The 18,258-nt window shown below is 32.5% G+C and overlaps 1 protein-coding gene across 1 annotated transcript; it reads right to left on the bottom strand.

Annotated features, from left to right (window-relative positions):
* Positions 1-4,184: 4,184 nt before the first annotated feature.
* LOC139494625 (uncharacterized) lies at positions 4,185-16,922 on the bottom strand. Its single transcript, XM_071282783.1, has 5 exons — positions 16,907-16,922; positions 16,582-16,734; positions 12,097-12,170; positions 10,633-10,830; positions 4,185-4,328 (listed from the first exon to the last, which is right to left on the bottom strand). The coding sequence occupies exons 1-5, from the start codon at positions 16,920-16,922 to the stop codon at positions 4,185-4,187; spliced, it is 585 nt and encodes a 194-aa protein (XP_071138884.1).
* Between the last annotated feature and the right edge of the window lie 1,336 nt (positions 16,923-18,258).

Here is an 18,258-nt window from a genome sequence, read left to right as displayed (position 1 = left end):
GACTCCCAATTCTGTCAACGGACAACTTTTATTATCATTCGTTAGGCGTCCGTTCGTGCTTCGGTCACACCTTACCGGATAGCACGAACGGACGCCTAACCGATGAAAAAAAAGATGTCCGGACAGAACGGATGTTCAATGTATATACGGATGGTATGCTGCTTTCACGAAAACATACTTTGGGTAGCACTTTACCAAAGAGAATAAGCCTTCTTCAAATCTCTTCGATCACAAACTTAAGTTTTATAAAAATGTCCATGAACCAGAGTTTGAATGGTGTCGAAACTTTCATATTGACTGCTTTATTTGAATGAACGAATCAGTACATTGCTTTAAAATTAATGCACTTATATAATAGAATCGAAGAGTACATCGATAGAGTATGGTTATTAAATTGGGTATGTTGTAAATGTTAGATGAAATTGTCTACGTTTTTTTATTCTTCTGAAATGTTTACTGTTTTCAGAGTGTTTTTTTTTTTGTTTTCTTTTTAGCCATGGCTTAGTCAGTTTATTTTCGACTTGTGGGTTTTTATGTCCTCTGGGTATCCTTTGCCTGTTTTTTAGTTATGATTTTTTTTTAAAGTAAAAGAAATGGCGGATAAATTGTTTATTTTTAAATAAACTGTCACCTATGTCAAATTCAAAACATTGCCAGTGTTTATCTTATGAGAGCACCAAATGATAGACATGTCTACCGAAACAAAAACATATTCCAATAAAATCGTTATAACGATATGATCGATTTTTTAATATGTTGATGCATTATAAGCATTACCAAAATTATTTGATTTCATAATATTAATCCACACATTATGCTATCTTATAATCTTAATGATTTTTATAATATATCTTAAATTATGGTGTACCATAATATTCGTTACGGTGTAATGTAACTAGCACTTTACCAAAGAAAATAAGCCTTCTTCAAAACTCTTCAATCATTAGCTTTAGTTTTTCAAAGATGACCATTAACGAGAGTTTGAATGGTGTCGATAGAGTATGGTTATTAAATGTGGTATTTTGTAGATGATAAATGATAGTTATGGATTAACCGTTTTACAGATGATATCGGATATGTTCTTTATTTCATAACTAAAATCCCCTTTCCTTTTCACGTATATGACATACCGAATTAAAGTATTTACCGGGTTTGTAATAACATGAGCAACACGACGGGTGCCACATGTGGATCAGGATCAGCATACCCTTCCGGAGCACCTGATATCATCCACAGTTTTCGTTGGGGTTCGTGTTGCTCAGTTTTTACCTTTCTACCTTTCTGTGTTGTGTATTGGGTTCTATTATTTGAATGTTTGTCTTTTCTTTTTTAGCCATAGCCTTGTCAGTTTATTTTCGATCTATAAGTTTGACTGTCCCTCTGTAATCTGTCGCCCATCTTTCACAGAGAGTGGTTATATTGTTTTAGTATTTTGTAAGTGCGCCATTTTTGTAAACTTAATAGGTAGTAACATTCGTATATGTAATTTATTATTGTATTAGTTTAAAGCAATTCAATGGGACGTCATATATCTTATATGAATTCACTCGTTTAAACTTAAATTGGAGAAAAACAGTTTCTTACGACAAAACACGATAATACCATATCAACCCGGCTTTTTACTAGTCTGAAATGTTGACCAGGATTCAAGTCTTGCTAGTTCACAAAGTGTCAGTCTGTTGTCTGCTCTCTAGCTGGAGTGTTGTCTCTTTTATATATATTCCCTATTTCGATCTCAATTTTATGTAATTAGACATGACGTCCTACTCGGACATATTATTGTAAATCCGGAGCAATAAGTCATTACTCTCAATAAAAAAATACTACTTAATTCGGAAATTAAGAAATACAGGTGTTATAGTTTTAGAATATTAGTCGAGATAATAGAACAATTTTTAAACCTTTATACAACATTTATCGTAGCTTTTATATTATATTTTATTGTTTGAATCAACTGATTTACAATTCAATGAATTGCGATTAACACGTAGTGATTGATATTTGTTTGGAGTGTTCAAATCTCTATATTATAAATATTTAATATATTCATTTATATTATTCTATATTATATTTTGACTAACAAACTTCGTGTTTTGACTAGTATGATGTGCAAAGAAGTCAACGAATAAATTTGGATAAATAGAAATAGAATTTTTTTTTTCGATTTTAATATTATATATAAACAAACAAAAATAAAAGTCTATTATAAATGTCGTCATGCATAAGTCATCATCCACATTTCATACAGTACTTATATCTTTATTTCCAAAAGATTATTTTGACAGGTTGCACTCCCATTAGTACGTTGTGATATAATTTTAACTAGGCATTAATATTGAGTTCATTCTGCAATGTGTATAAATTTTCATATCAAACGTAAATTATGTCATTTGTTTCTTACCAATTAATCATACTGCTGAACTAAATAATATTGTATTACATGACCTTGCTTCGCATTGAAATAGTTTAGTATTTACAATTTATTTCTTCTGCTGTTTTTATACTTGTATATACATTAATTTTGTGGTTCTTAAGAACCAATATGTTATCTTATTTTTTTAAGAATTTTTTTCTGCAGACATATAGAAGTCAACTGAATTTTGATATGCAACGTGTTATGTAGGAAAATAACAATCATAAATGTCATAGTGCTGTTTCAAATACTCAGGTGTATCTATCATCAAATATTGACCGACGTCGAAATAAATATTTATTGGTAATACATCAAAATGAATATCTAATTTCTACCTGCCTATGTTTATAGATTATGATTTTTTTTTTAAATTCTGTCTTGATGTCTCGATTTTTATTCTAAGATGTAATTTTTATTTACATGTAAGACAACACAAGAAACTTTTCTTTTACAGACACAATTTTAATTTTAAAAGAGGGACGAAAGACACCAAAGGGACAGTCAAACTCGTAAATCTAAAACAAACTGACAACGCCATGGCTAAAAATGAAAAAGACAAACAGAAAAACAATAGTACACATGACACAACATAGAAAACTAAAGAATAAACAACACGAACCCCACCAAAAACTAGGGGTGATCTCAGGTGCTCCGGAAGGGTAAGCAGATCCTGCTCCACATGCGGCACCCGTCGTGTTGCTTATGTGATTACAAATCCGGTAAATAGTATAATTCGGTAGGTCAAATTCATGAAAGGGAAGGGGATTGTAGTTACGACGTAAGGAACATATCCGATATCATTTGTGAAACTAGGATTTGAAAAGAAACATTTCAAATTTGATGGTGACAGAAAAAATACGTTGTATGCATGTGTATTCGAATTAAAGTACCCACCTAACCCAATATGCACAAATACACATAAGCAACATTAAAACGGTCTGCAACATAAACTGAATTTGAAACAATAACAATTGCAAGTAATGAGTTTTTGTGGATCTGACCATTAATTAAATTTCGTCAAATCAAGACATATAAACACGTGAAAGTAATGTGTTTCTATACCTATTGTGTACATAGTCATTTATAATTTATAAAGACGTCTGAAGGATGTGTACTATTTTTTTTATAACATTTCCCCTTGATAAAACTAATGTATTGAAAACGAGGTCAACTGACACACTTATTTTCTACATTTATTTTCTAAAACGCGATTTATTCATTGTTTAAGGAACGATAATACATTTAAGAAAAAGATGGCTTATAAGACGACACGATTTGTCTCCCTTGTACAAAATACTGTCCTAGATAAAAGACATTGAAGACGAAAGCATTTATAATGATGACGTAAGCAAGGCGACGATTGTCGGATGAATATAATCAATAGATGATCATAAAAATAGCATTTTAAGATTAATAAATTACGGAACTTGTTAGCAGTACCCAAAACATTGTTTTTCGGACACATCAAATTTAATTTTTTCATGCATAATTATGAAATTCAATAATATTCAAAATTATGGATACGCATAATATAACTGGAAATATTATTTAATCTCATAATATTATGGATTTTCATAAAGCAGTCAAATTTAGCCAATTCCATAATATTATGGAGTTCGCTAAGTGCCCCGACTGCTTTTGCTTGGATAAATCATAAAAAGAACAGTATTGTTGAAAAGTGTTCAGCCAAGTTTCAGGGTTTTGAGAATTATCACCCTTGAATTTTTTCTATCTTTAAAGAAGAGGTGGTATTGGTGTCCTACCTGCTGTACTAGCTGAATGTTGTTGTTGCTGGTGGTGGTGAAGAGGTCGTTGGAATTGGTATTGAAGATGAAGATGCAGATGGCACTGTAGTGGCTGCTGTCACAATTGCTATGGCTGCTGGGGCCGTGTTTGAAGAAAAATGGGACGGCGTCTGTAAAGCAGGCAATGAAAGTTTATTTACCGGTAATGGGATACGGTTGTTGTACTGGTCCAGGTGTTGATGTCCCTGTAGAATGCGTTAGAAAGGCTTGTGGAATTTTGGGTCGAACTAACCGTGTTGGTTGTAATGGCCTGATTGGAGTTGAGACACTTGAAGGTATGAACGGGTTATGATCAGGAACAGGTCCAGTTGGTTGATCACTGTATTGAGGAGGAAGAGTCCATGGATCTTGGACGAACGGTATTGTGATGTCGTCGCGTTCAGGAATTCTATTTTCGAAACGGTGTTAAAGTACGAATTGCTCCTCTTCTGGAAAAATGTTCAATTGATGAAACGCTGTATCTAGCTTATGGTGTTCTGCTTCTTTACTGTAATTTAGAGGTGTTTTTCCTGCTTTTGTAGGTTTTCCTGTCGCTTTAAACATCCTGCACCATTCTATTGTGTCAAATGTTACTGTGTTTTATAATCCTTGCTAAAGTATTGACGTATGTCACAATGAGGGGGAAACAAACTCACAATCAATTGGTAGATAGGCCGGAATCAGCAACAGGAAAAGCTAGAATACAATAAGTGTTCGAATTTTTTAATGAAGAATAAAGTTAAGACATTACAATATAAGATAATATCAAAGTATTTGTAAATTGAAAACATTAATAAAAATGAAACATACATTTGTAATTATCGATCTAAATTATGTCAATTACCACATGGTAAAATTAAAATTATTTAATGCCCAAAAAGGCGCAAGCCAGGGCCGACCGTGCAAGGGCTGTATAGCCAGTCAAGGTCGTTAAAAACTTCCATAAATTGTATAAAACCGTCTGTTTACCTTATGTAAAGGTTCGAACCACTGGGCCCTGAGTCTCCTTGGCTGAAGAGAACGAAGTAACTTTATATAATTTAATAATGTCTCTCAAAATATCAACAGATATAAATAATATTGCAATAACAATACAAAGTATCAAAGTCACATGAATATTACATTGTAAAATAATTTAAAAGCTCTTATCAAAAATGTAAAATGAATATTAAGTTTCGGCTTCTTAACAAATGGCATTTCTACGCTATGGACTAAGACCTGACCAAATAAAGCAACGAAGAATCACCCTGAGAAATAAAGCACATCGGTTTTATTCAAACTAAGTTGCAGTATCTTATTCAGACATCGGGGTATAATACACCCGTAAGCCCTTAATAATAAAGATAAAAAATGGCGGTTTTATTCAAACCAAATGTCGATTGTGTCTTATAAAGACCTTGGCTTTAATAGAATATCAACTATATATACTAATTACAGGTGAAGAAATCACAACTTTAACCAACCGCGTACTTTGATAAAACTTGTATATAAAGGTGCACTCGAACATATGTTAATCTAAACAACTAATGATTACTACCTAGAAGAAAAGAAAGGCTTTTAATCATTTATCTTATGTACAACACCGAGAACCCTTACTGATTAACCAATAGAAATTGACTACATTTTTTTAGTTTACCCTGGATACGGACATTTGAGCAAAATAATAACAATCAAAATGAATTGTAAATTGAAATCAGCCATCCTACATATAATTCTTAATATATAAAAACCGATTCCGCTACATTCCTCCAACTTAAAAGTCAAATGTTTACATTTGAACATATATATAAAAAAAATAATGAAAGTCACATTTTAAAGTTCGAGTTGGTTTTAACCACCATGCGAGTCTTCCCGTTGATATCAGCAAATGTTGCCACCTTATCGCGTGCGACAAGTAGGAGTCTCAAGTGAATGGGGTGTTGCTTAACATACTCCTCCCGTTTAAAATTTAGGTGTCCTGTACTGGTGACTTCAGAAATACTGTCAGGTGGGACAGTTAATAGCGTGTCTTCAGAAATACTGTCAGGTGGGACAGTTAATAGCGTGTCTTCCGAAATACTGTCAGGTTGGACAATTAATAGCTTGTCTTCCGAAATACTGTCAGACTTCTGAAATAAAGCATGACATACAATTACCCCATTCAATGACACTGGAACAAACTTTATATCACCATCAAAAACAAAGGTATGAAATACATTGATTTTTTATTAATTTTGTTTATTTACAAACCAAAGATTGTTTATAGAATATTGAAAAGTAAATCAACAAAATGTAGTTTTCATCATGTCTATTTCATATCCTTCGACTTTTTATTCAGTTTGTTTGTTGATGTATCTAATACATACATTTGGAATCTGGCGTGTTGCAGTAATATCACTTTTTATGCTTTTTCTCATATTACCATCTTTTTCCATTACTTTGATGGTTCTGTTCACCCAAGGCATCTTAGAAGTGATGACTAAAAAAATCTCTGTTTTCTTCTTCACTTGTAGGTGGAGTTGAGCTGTCATTTTGCAAGCTCAAGCAAAATGCTTTTATCTTCTTCCTGTTAAGACACAAATAATGTCTTTTTCAAAATTGTTTTACACATCTGAAGGATGCAAGTATTTTGCACTATTTCTGCCAAAACGTTAATCGCCATTAATACTGTATTGTATACATAGTACAGGAGGTCCTTTGATTTACTAATGCTGCCATGTAAAATGGTGTGGTAGTGTCAGACCACCATTTTACTGCAATTGGTGTTGTCAGTAAGGCTAGATATTAACTCCATCTGCTTTCTACTGTCCAGATCCATGGTACAGTAGAGGCATGGAATCTGCCTACAATCCACCCATCTCAGATTGGGCATCTTTTCTAATTCGCTTGAGACTTTCATGAAGAGATTTATTTTAAAGAAGTAAAGTTTTATCTCTTTATGAGCAAAAATGTGATCTGTATATGGGAGGGGGTAGGGTATTTATACTTAAATCTTGTGCAAAATAATGCATGTGTATAAAAAGCACTTGTGCAAGTTGTTGTGGTCCTTGAAGTGCTGATTGGGGCCCTTGAGAAGATACAGGTTGTTGTGGTCCTTACAGTGCTGGTTGAGGCTATTAAGGGGTACAGGTAAAGCTAGGAGAAGGGGAGGTAGTGGTGCATTTAAAGCGTTTCCGATGACAGCAATCATCTGTCTAAATATAACACAGATTTTGTATGATTGCAATGAGACAACTATCTACAAATGCTATAACAACAGCTATTATTGTTATTAAATTATACCTTACATCCCCTGAAATTTCGAAATTCATCTTATCAGGGTTTTTTCAAGATTATCATCAAATTGTATCCATGACTGAATATTGAATACTTCAAAGCTGTCAGAATTAGAATTTGTACTTTCTGTAACTGTTCGTTTTTTTTTTTACAATTTTACAACTATGACCAGCACTGTAAAACATGTTGAAAGTTACTTTTAATATACTCCTTTATTGAAAAAAAATGATGAAAATTGTTTTTAAACACCCCCTTTATTTAAATGAGACTTATTGGTTGGAATAATTTGCATAGGTGTAAAACCCTCCTCAACACTAGTACCTGTATCACCCCTTTTACACCTAATTTTATACAAGATGCCAAAGCAAAGAAAAATCAAAACTGAAATTATTTAACATTTAAACAAAATGTTAATGTTACCTTTCTTGTATCACACGTTCCACCATCTCCTATACTTTTCTACCAATCCCGTCCTTCTTTTCCCTCATCGCCTGTATCAGGTTTAACAACCTTAGTAAAATATCCCCTCGATAAAATTACAAAATCATCAACCACAGTTTAGGGGTTGCATGCACTAAAGTGTGATAAATTGTAGCTATATCCTGATCACAGTCTTCCATGCTATCTAAGCCCAATAGCATGGTTAACACCTCTTTTCTGCTTAAATCTAAATTGCATATCTATCATATAACAATCAGTTATATTATAAATAAAAATAAAACAATAGATATAGATATAGGAAATAATTGACACTAATAATTGTTTAAAGATGGAAACTTTTGAAACTAATTGGTTTTTTTTCTATGTAGTAGTAAAACCAAATTTTTAACATATATGGAACGTTAAGTAACTCTCAAATGAATCAATAAATTAATAAAAAATTACACATGAAGATAATATGACTACAAGTGAAGTCTTATAACAGGCTTAATTTGTCTTTGTGATCTACTCAATACTGGCATCACATTGACAGCTGGTAGATTCTGGGGAAGTATTTGTTGATTTTGAGCAAGCAATGGAGCAATGGGTTGGTTTTGACAACTTATTATCTTGTGCAACAGGAGGGTTTCCTAGTCGGTCTAGTAAATTTTGCAGTCTTTGTCTAAATGTTTTGATAATTTCAATTATACCTACTACAATCGTCACCGCAGCCAATAACAATTCTGAAAAAACTTAATAATCTGCTAAAAATGATATCTGAGGTTTCATCTAATGATATTGAATGTTTTCCATTTGAAATTGTTCAGTAATAAATTTCCTTTTCTTTTGACATTTAATTATTATTAGCGTTGAAGTGCTCAAAAGGATAATTATCGCTGAAAAATAAGAAGAATGTCAAAAAAGAATGACTCGCACATTTTGATTATATCTTGTGACAGAAAAAGAAAACAAATAATGTGAATACTAGTTTTTTGTAAGGCACAATACAACATAATTTCAAAGGATAAAACGAGAACAATTGAAAAGGAAAAAAAGAGATACAGATATTTATTTTGAATTCTAATATGACTTGATTCTTTAGCTTTGTAAAGAAACCATACTTTATTATACAATTAAATTAGTTTGCACATGCGTATATTGACTACGGCAGAAAAATGAATTTCGTCAAATTTAATGCATTTAATGTATTTTCTTAAATTAAAACACTTTCAAAAACTAAAATGATACACATTTTGTTACTAATACTTTTACAATGACAACAATGTGTTACAATTCGTAGTTGACTTATTTGACCTAGATACCGCAATCGCTCTGGCAAAAATAATCACGAATATAATGCCTAACCATGTTAAAACTACAATTAAGTATAGCTGGCATCAATTATTTCTTAACTAACTTTTCTTCTCAGTATTTTATTTTGTAATTATATTTTCCTTCTCTGTTTTTTTTTATCTTTCAATAATTCAATTTTGTTTAAATTGTTTATTTGTTTTTGAATAGTATTTCTTTTTTTTCTTCTTTCGCTTAATGTATTTATCATCATACATGAACTTTAATTTTGTTCACAATTCGGTTTAATACCTACTTTCTGAAATTCTTGGTGCTTGTGTATGATTTTCCTTATTAGTGATTTTTTTTTTGAACATTTACTTCAGATGTATATATATATATATATATATAAGTCTGAAAATTACACCAAACAGTGTTAGAGTTAGATTGTATACTGACAAATTTTTGTCCGTCCCTCAGCGGGATTCGAACTCACACCTTTGATACACTACAGCACCAATCGCTTAGCCTCATGTCCAGCGCTCTAGACCACTCGACCACATCCGCTATATAAAAAATATAACTTCAATAGTCGTAGTGTTACCTTGTCACGGAAGGTGAATCTAGAGATAGACATGAGACACGTGTTTTTTTAAGCGTGTGTAGATGTTATATTATTATTTTCATACACAATGTATTTATTATTTGTCAGCAATCTAACTCAACAATTTTTATATATCATATAGGATCATGATTCATTTCATTATACAGTCACTAGAAATAAGTATATTTTACAAACAAGTCTAAACAAGTGACAAACCATACAATATACATGTCCACTGGATCTAAGAGTGATATAGATACAAGGTTAATGCAAATATTTATATAAGTCTGAAAATTACACCAAACAGTGTTAGAGTTAGATTTTATACTGACAAATTTTTGTCCGTCCCTCAGCGGGATTCGAACTCACACCTTTGATACACTACAGCACCAATCGCTTAGCCTCATGTCCAGCGCTCTAGACCACTCGACCACATCCGCTATATAAAAAATATAACTTCAATAGTCGTAGTGTTACCTTGTCACGGAAGGTGAATCTAGAGATAGACATGAGACACGTGTTTTTTTAAGCGTGTGTAGATGTTATATTATTATTTTCATACACAATGTATTTATTATTTGTCAGCAATCTAACTCAACAATTTTTATATATCATATAGGATCATGATTCATATATATATATATATATATTCTATCAAACTTACCACATAAAAGTGGGAATGACTCAACATTCCAAATTAGTAATGATGGTAAAAGCAGTCTGAAAAAATAATATAAAGCAATAATTTTAAATCATTACTCTATATTAAAGTTATGTTAAGTTAACCACAATTTTTATATTTTTTTTATTTTACAAATAAGAACATGAATATGAGTGTTAATGTTGGATTGGTCAATTATACATACCATATTTGTGGATTCAGTAGACATGGAGTAAACGGTTGTGGAGGCAGGCATACTTGTCTCAATAGCATCCATGGTTGTTGAGGCAGCCATAGTTGACTTGAAGGTTGTTGTGGGTTGGATCATAGATTTTACTGTTGATGTTGACTTGAAGGTTGTTGTGGGTTGGATCATAGATTTCACTGTTGATGTTGACTTGGGCTGGGAAAAAAACAACGATAAGCATTTACAGTTACTTTAGATATAAAATATTGTCAAGTTACTCTCCAAAGCTTGTCTGAATATTTTGAACATCCATGAAGGATTATTTTAACTTATTTGTGATACTTGAATGAAAAGTTGTCTCATCGGCATTCATACTACATATATTTTTTTATATGTAAAGTACCTATGTTTTCACAACCCATATATATATATAATTCCATAAGGAAACTTGTCTCACAATCTAATTTTGCTCTCCATTTAAGTGTTGTCTCAACATGTTCAAACAGTGCTTCTATTGCTTCTATTCAGTGGTTGTCAACACCGAAACTTTTTGTTATACATTTGATGGGATCGTCACGATCAATTGTATCTAAGAATTCTTCGGTAAATCCATGTAACTCTTCAACATTTGCAGAATTTTAAAACTATGATACTACATAAGGGGATTTAAAGTTTTGAAATTAGTAAATTTAGAGGATTAATCTTGAACATGAGTAACGTTGTGAAATATTATCGGTCATTGTTGTAGGAAATTTGGGTATTTATTAGTATTGGAATTATTTGGTTGAATGTTATCTCATAGAAATATACTCTCATTTTAAATATGGAAATTAGGAGCACATGTTATTCATGTTGACTTGTACATTACTTACACAAACATGTTTACCCAAAACGACTATAGTGTTTGGTGGTGTAACAAAATTCTGGCACAGCACCTACCCATCTGTTATAAGAACAGTTTTCAAACGTCTACCAATAATTGAAATGTATGTGTCAGGGGATATTGTATTATAGCATAGTATCTTGACTGTAGTATATTCCTCAGAATCGAACATGTAGTGTTTTTTTCCAACTACACAATCCATTTTTTCCACCACAAAGTGATATCAGCAAATGTTGCCACCTTATCACGTGCGACAAGTACATAAGGAGTCTCAAGTTCATTCAAGTGAATGGGGTGTTGCTTAACATACTCCTCCCGTTGTCGTTGTGTCATTTCCGTATTATAAGGGACTCGTAATACACCTCCCCGACTTCGACTACTTCTTCAACTACTTGTTCATCCACAAAGTCGGCGGGGGTTACACCAGTAATGCTGCAATCGGCTTCTACTACTGCTTCTGCTTTACTACACTGATTCGGACGAACATACTTCGACAGGACCGCAGTTCCAGGTTACTTTTACTGAGTGTTAATGATGATTACGCCGACAACTGACTTCATGAATTGATCATAACAAAAAAGAAACAATTAACAACTTACCTTACAAGGGATGCCGGCTATTGTAACCAATACTTCTGGATTGTTGGTTGTTATGTCCTCGCACCGAACAGATCCTGAGTGAATAATAATCCTTTTTAAGTGTTTAGCATTATCTACAAAAAGCGTGTCCCTCACCACTATAAGAACATCTCAGTATCCCTTCTTGACTTTCACAAATGTTTGTGATAGGAATAACTTTACTTAAAACACCAACAACAACACATAATAAAATTACAACTTTGATAAACATTCTGCTTTTTTCACGACTTCCAAGATGGCGGTGACTATATCAGTTTCGGGTGGAAGCGTGTTTTTTTTCCTGGAAAAAATAGTAAAAATTTTTTTTTTTTTTTTTTCTTGTACTCTCTGTTTACCAATTCAAATAAAATATAACTAGAAACGATTCAATAAAGAATTATGATGGTATAGTCATTTAGTAATCTATGGATGTTTCATCTTTTGTTGACTTAGACGTTTATTTTTAAATACATTACAAGAAAATAGTAACTCAATTACCCTCAAACATTCTTTTTAAATACATTACAAAAAAATAGTAACTCAATTACCCTCAAACATTCTAACGAATACTATATACAATAAAATGTTTTTCAAGTTTATCCAGTTTACTATCCATTAAACAATCATGTCTATGTTGTGATCCATGTTCAACGTTGCATTACTGGCAAATCTTCTTTGATAATTGTTGCACCATTTCATCCAATAATTCAGCAAAAGAAAACAGTAATATAGTTGAAAGTAGTCTTTGTTCCATATAGATTTTAATTGTCACCATTGTACTTTTAGTGTGCGTCTATAAATGAATGGAGAAATAAGATGCTTTCTTTAAGATTACACAGTTTCGTCCAATTTTCTTTAGTGATCAGAATCTTTTCCCCTTTAACAACAAGCTGTTATCGGGTATGGTTTCTAATATTCTTCAACACCACTTTTGTCGTTTTATCAATTAAACACTCAATCTGTTTCTTGAATAACTCAGTATGCAAGTGATCAAAGTCACAACCGTACAGCTCCTTAGATACATCAGCCAGTGTAGTTGATATAATTGTGTGCCTTTATAGTATTGGTAGCGGCTTAAATTGTTCATGATGATTCATAAAGAGATAAACGAACGTATGGTGAACGTTTCAGTCACGTGGTGGGAACGATGGTTACTCAGATATTTGTTTTCCTCCCTTTCTTTTATGTGAATCTCGTTTATATTTAATTGATAGACAGGTTTGGTATAATGTAACCAGTACAACCACTTAATAAACTAACCCATAGTTGTATACTCCCATTTTGTGTTGATAAATTAACAACTGCCGAAATAACAATTATGAAAACTATTATCATATGACAAAAATACACGATCTCTCCTTTTGGTACACCCCGTCTGAAAAAAAACACCACTTTGTTTGAGGGTTTTCTGTGCTCATTCTCTCAAACAGTTTAACTTAAATGATTTTTTTTCATATACACAAAAATATGTATATCTATTTTATAGGAGAATTTCAATTAAGAAGGTGTAATGTTCAGTTTTCAATATGAAAACTTTTGATATCAAAATTCTGGTTAAGTTGAAATACTGTGCTTTTACCAATTGAAAGTGATAAAATATATACATGATATAACCTAGATTTCTTTTCTTCGAAAATAAACGAGTTGTGAACCTATTATAGATATTTGTGGGAGAAGAAAATCGAACTGATCATGTGCAACAATAGAAGACTCTTTTTGAATGATTTGTTGGTCCTAAAAAAGACATCAATGATTACAAAGTCAAACCTGATAAAACAACAATTATATTCCGTAATCGTAAATAAATCACACTTATAAAGGTAAGATGATTAGAAGTCTTTGGTGCTTTAATGTTTAATTCAAGGAGGGTAACTATGGTGTACGACGAATTTATTGTTATTGGACATAGAATTTGTGTACTTTTTATGGAGAAGTCGGTTTTGACTAACAGTCCTGCAGAAGAAAATTAGTATTTATTAATAATTTTTTTTATATTTTATCATTATCAATTTTTTTTCTCCAGAGACTTATGAATCCACGAAAATTTATTTCTATAAAATTTTTAAAATTTCTTCGTTAAATGGCATGCACGTCTCGTCGTTTTTGATTTGCGGATTTGACGGGGACGGATGCAGTTGACTGGATACCAGACCTGCCGCGCATGTGAAATAAATAAACAAATGAAATGATTAAAAGAGTTTTACTTGCTTTTGAAACTGCTCGCACAGTTCCGTCAATTCTTTCACATTGACCATCCTCACCAGGTCGCAATATTCCACAAACGACACCGTGAAAGTTTTCTAAACGCTTGAACCCGTCTTTCCCGCCGGGCCTTTGAGATGGACATAGGTCACGCCCCTGTAGTTGTTGATTTGAACCGTCTTTGACAATCTAAAGGATCCAGTTACTCGTATCAAATTCTCACCATCCTTGATTGTGACCAATCCTCGTTGTTGGGAAGACATAATTTCTGTGAAGAGAAGACATTGTACGTCAAATATTAAATAATACTATTTACCAACAACCTCGCTCTTTTTGTTTTTAAGTCAGAAACAGGGTTGAGAATCTCCGAAAATCATGAATCCGGGAAGAACATAAACACTCGTATAAACCATCTTATTTAACTTGTGTTTAGAAAAATTAATTGGAAAATGTACCATGTCAAAGAAAGATTTGAATTGTGAGAATGCGTGTGAACTACACTTCTGTAATTAAGAAGTCCGATATTCACTTTTAAAAAAAACATGAACAAATCGATTTTGTATAGCTAAGCTGCGAAATAAAAAAACTAACTAAGCTTGGTTTAGCAAGATGTTGGATGAAACTGTATGATCGGCAGATAACAAGTAATTGATAGACTGTTCGTGTTTTTATGACTTGATCATACCTCTAGGGTTTCAGAAATTGTCCGGTTACCTTTAAATATAAACACAAAGTTCTGTTCAGTTGGAATTAATAGATCTATTTTGTTTATTATAATACAATAATAAAAACAAATTAAAATAGTAATAATTAACAAATACAATAAAGTTGTAAATAAATCAAATGACATTGAACAATTTAAATTTTCCGTTAAGTTGATAAAATTAAACGAGTACATTGTTTCTATTTTCGGATTACAGTTTTCACTTATTTCACAAAGTTCACAATTCACATTTTATTTTCTCTGAAATGTTTCTCGTATCATAGTAAAAATTATTGTTTATATATATTGTTCATTCCCTGAAAATAGATTACGAATTAAATGAGGTAATTGAAATCCAGGACGTCTGTATATTTGATGAAGGCCCAACAATAGGAGATTGTCTTAAAAAGAAAAGTTCGAATTTCAACATCCTCCATTTCATCAATGTCTTGTATGTTTTTTAACCTATTTACAAGATGGGATGGTACTGGTTCTTGCCTATGCTGTTGTCGAAGACAAATAAGGCATCCGCATGCTTTGTTTAAACAAGCAAAAACGCAATAGACCACTTTCGAGTTCATCCGTCACCGGAAAAAACTCGTCAATTATACGCGCCTTTATCACCGTCATTTTTGCGTTTAGGGGCGTCGTCACTTCCTTCCAATGTTGAGCGAGTGGTTGGAAAACTATAATTCTATATTGTACGAATTATTCGGCAAATTGAATTCTCAAAATTGACAATCAACACTGCTGTCATTAGGGAATTGTCAGAAAGTACCTACAGAGCAACCGTTATTTCTAGGTTATCCTGCACAAAGACGATCACTAAGACGCTTGATGAACGTAAATAGTGCAGGGATACAGGCGAGCCCCTCTATCTGGTAAGTGACGTCATAAAGGCGTGCATAATTGACGAGTTTTTGCCGGTGACGGATGAACTCGAAAGTGGTCTATTCCTTCCTCTTGTACTGCCGCGACAGCACATTATTATCATTAAGGTGGAGGATGTTGTTACTATCACTTTAAAGAAAGGGGGGAAATGTATTACTTTTAAAATCTGATATGATTGAGACAGCTATGTTAACCAATAAGTTTCTTCTCAGGATATTAAGGAGAAAAAATTAATTGACTGGATATTATTACATGGAACTCAGTAGTAGTATATGATTACTTAACACCCATGACTTGTTGATAAGGAACTGCTAACCTTTCCTTAAAGAACTTCAGTTATAAGTTTTTAAGGTTATATTCCAATTTTGTTAATTCAAAAGCAGTACTTTTATATAAAAAAAAAGTAGGAACATTTAGGAATCTGTATACAAAACACACTACGTATAAATGCTAAAAGAAATTTAATTTACAATTAGAATTCAAATGTTTATTGATTCTCAATATTCTGTGGCCCAAGATCTCGGACAATCCACTGGCAATGTTCAGCCAACGGAGGCACATCCTTTTGGCTTTGATTGCCAATTGTCCTTTTCTGTAGAACCTTAAACTGGCCTTGGAACAAACATTTTTGTATGCATTGTCCAATTTTGACTTAATGTCCTTAAATTTACTGGACTGCCAGAATGGTTGACGAGTTATGAACCCATCCTGGCCATTCTCCTCATCTAAAGACATATATGCAGGCTTCATGACCTCCATGATCTTTGCTTTCTTGTAACACCAAGCTCCATTTTCCCTAGAGCACAGAGTCTCCGTTTTCCTTTCTGAAAAGAAAAACATTTATGGTTATATTATTATTGTTCAATGTTCTGTATCTTATTATTTCTAAGTTAACTTTCTCCACCGGCATAAACAGGAATTAATACTGTAAAGGTTCTAGTTAGGTAGTAATATTGAAGGTTCATTGTATGTTGAGGATTGTTATGCCCAACCTACGATAGTAGAGGGGCATTATGTTTTCTGGTCTGTGCGTCCGTTCGTCCGTCCGTCTGTCTGTCTGTTCGTCCGTCTGTCCCGCTCCAGGTTAAAGTTTTTGGTCAAGGTAGTTTTTGATGAAGTTGAAGTCCAATCGACTTCAAACTTAGTACACATGTTCCCTATGATATGATCTTTCTAATTTTAATGCCAAATTAGAGTTTTTACCCCAATTTCACGGTCCACTGAACATGGAAAATGATAGTGCGAGTGGGGCATTCGTGTACTGAGGACACATTCTTGTTTTAATAATATGTTACAGAGGCAAAAATTTAAGACAATTACAATTAAGTCTGGGAAGAATAAAAAAAATGGGCCTCGGAAAATGGTTTTAAATCTCACTTTGTACGGTAACCCAACTAAAATGATTAATGAAACAAAATTTCTTGGGTAAATTTTCGATATAAAGTTAACCTTTCTACCCCATATCAAAATGTTAAAATCGAGATGTTTAACCTTTCTACCCCATATCAAAATGTTAAAATCGAGATGTTTAAAAGCATTGATATTAAAAAATTACCGACTGAGGTGCTGATCGCAATATTTTACTTAATTTATATAGATCTCTAGTTAGATCTGAACTAGATTATGGATCTGAAAGGAAGTCATACATACAGATTCTCAATGATGTGCATCACTAGGGTTTGTATTGCGACAATTGTTACCGTGTTTTGTAATCCGTGCTAAAGTATTGACGTATGTCACAATAAGGGGGAAACAAACTCACAATCAATTGGTAGATAGGCCGGAATCAGCAACAGGAAAAGCTAGAATACAATAAGTGTTCGAATTGAACACAAATTGTAAACCTAGGCTTTTATAGACTTTATTGTAATTACTGATTATCAAATTATCTTTGATGTCTTGACCACTGCTAATAGAATTTCGAAGGATGGCCAAAACAACCAGATGTTTACGATAATTGTTTAATTATTATTAATCTTATGTGTGTACAATACTTGATTATCAAGAAACAAGAAACTAATTAACCTTATGTCGCATCTGCTATTTGTCTTAGAATACATTATTAGATTTTCATTATGATAGAAATTGTTATAAATTTGTTTATCTTTAACTTGTACTGACCAATAAGTTATGTAACAGTCTTTGTGGAATTGAGAAACTCAATTTCCATTCTTAATAACAGCATATTGATACCAATAATCTATATTAATATCAGGAATAGTTAGATGAATAGTTTACAACCTAGTTTGTCCAAAAGTCATGTCAAATCTACTTTCATAATTTAAAGCATCAACAATCTATACCTTATATTCATAAATGAAACAATAGCAATATAAAACACAATTTTA

This window comes from Mytilus edulis, chromosome 11 (genome assembly GCF_963676685.1).
Source record: "Mytilus edulis chromosome 11, xbMytEdul2.2, whole genome shotgun sequence".
NCBI lineage: Eukaryota > Metazoa > Mollusca > Bivalvia > Mytilida > Mytilidae > Mytilus > Mytilus edulis.
The sequence above is the reverse complement of the archived record's forward strand: the minus strand, read 5'-3'. Positions and strand labels throughout refer to the sequence as shown.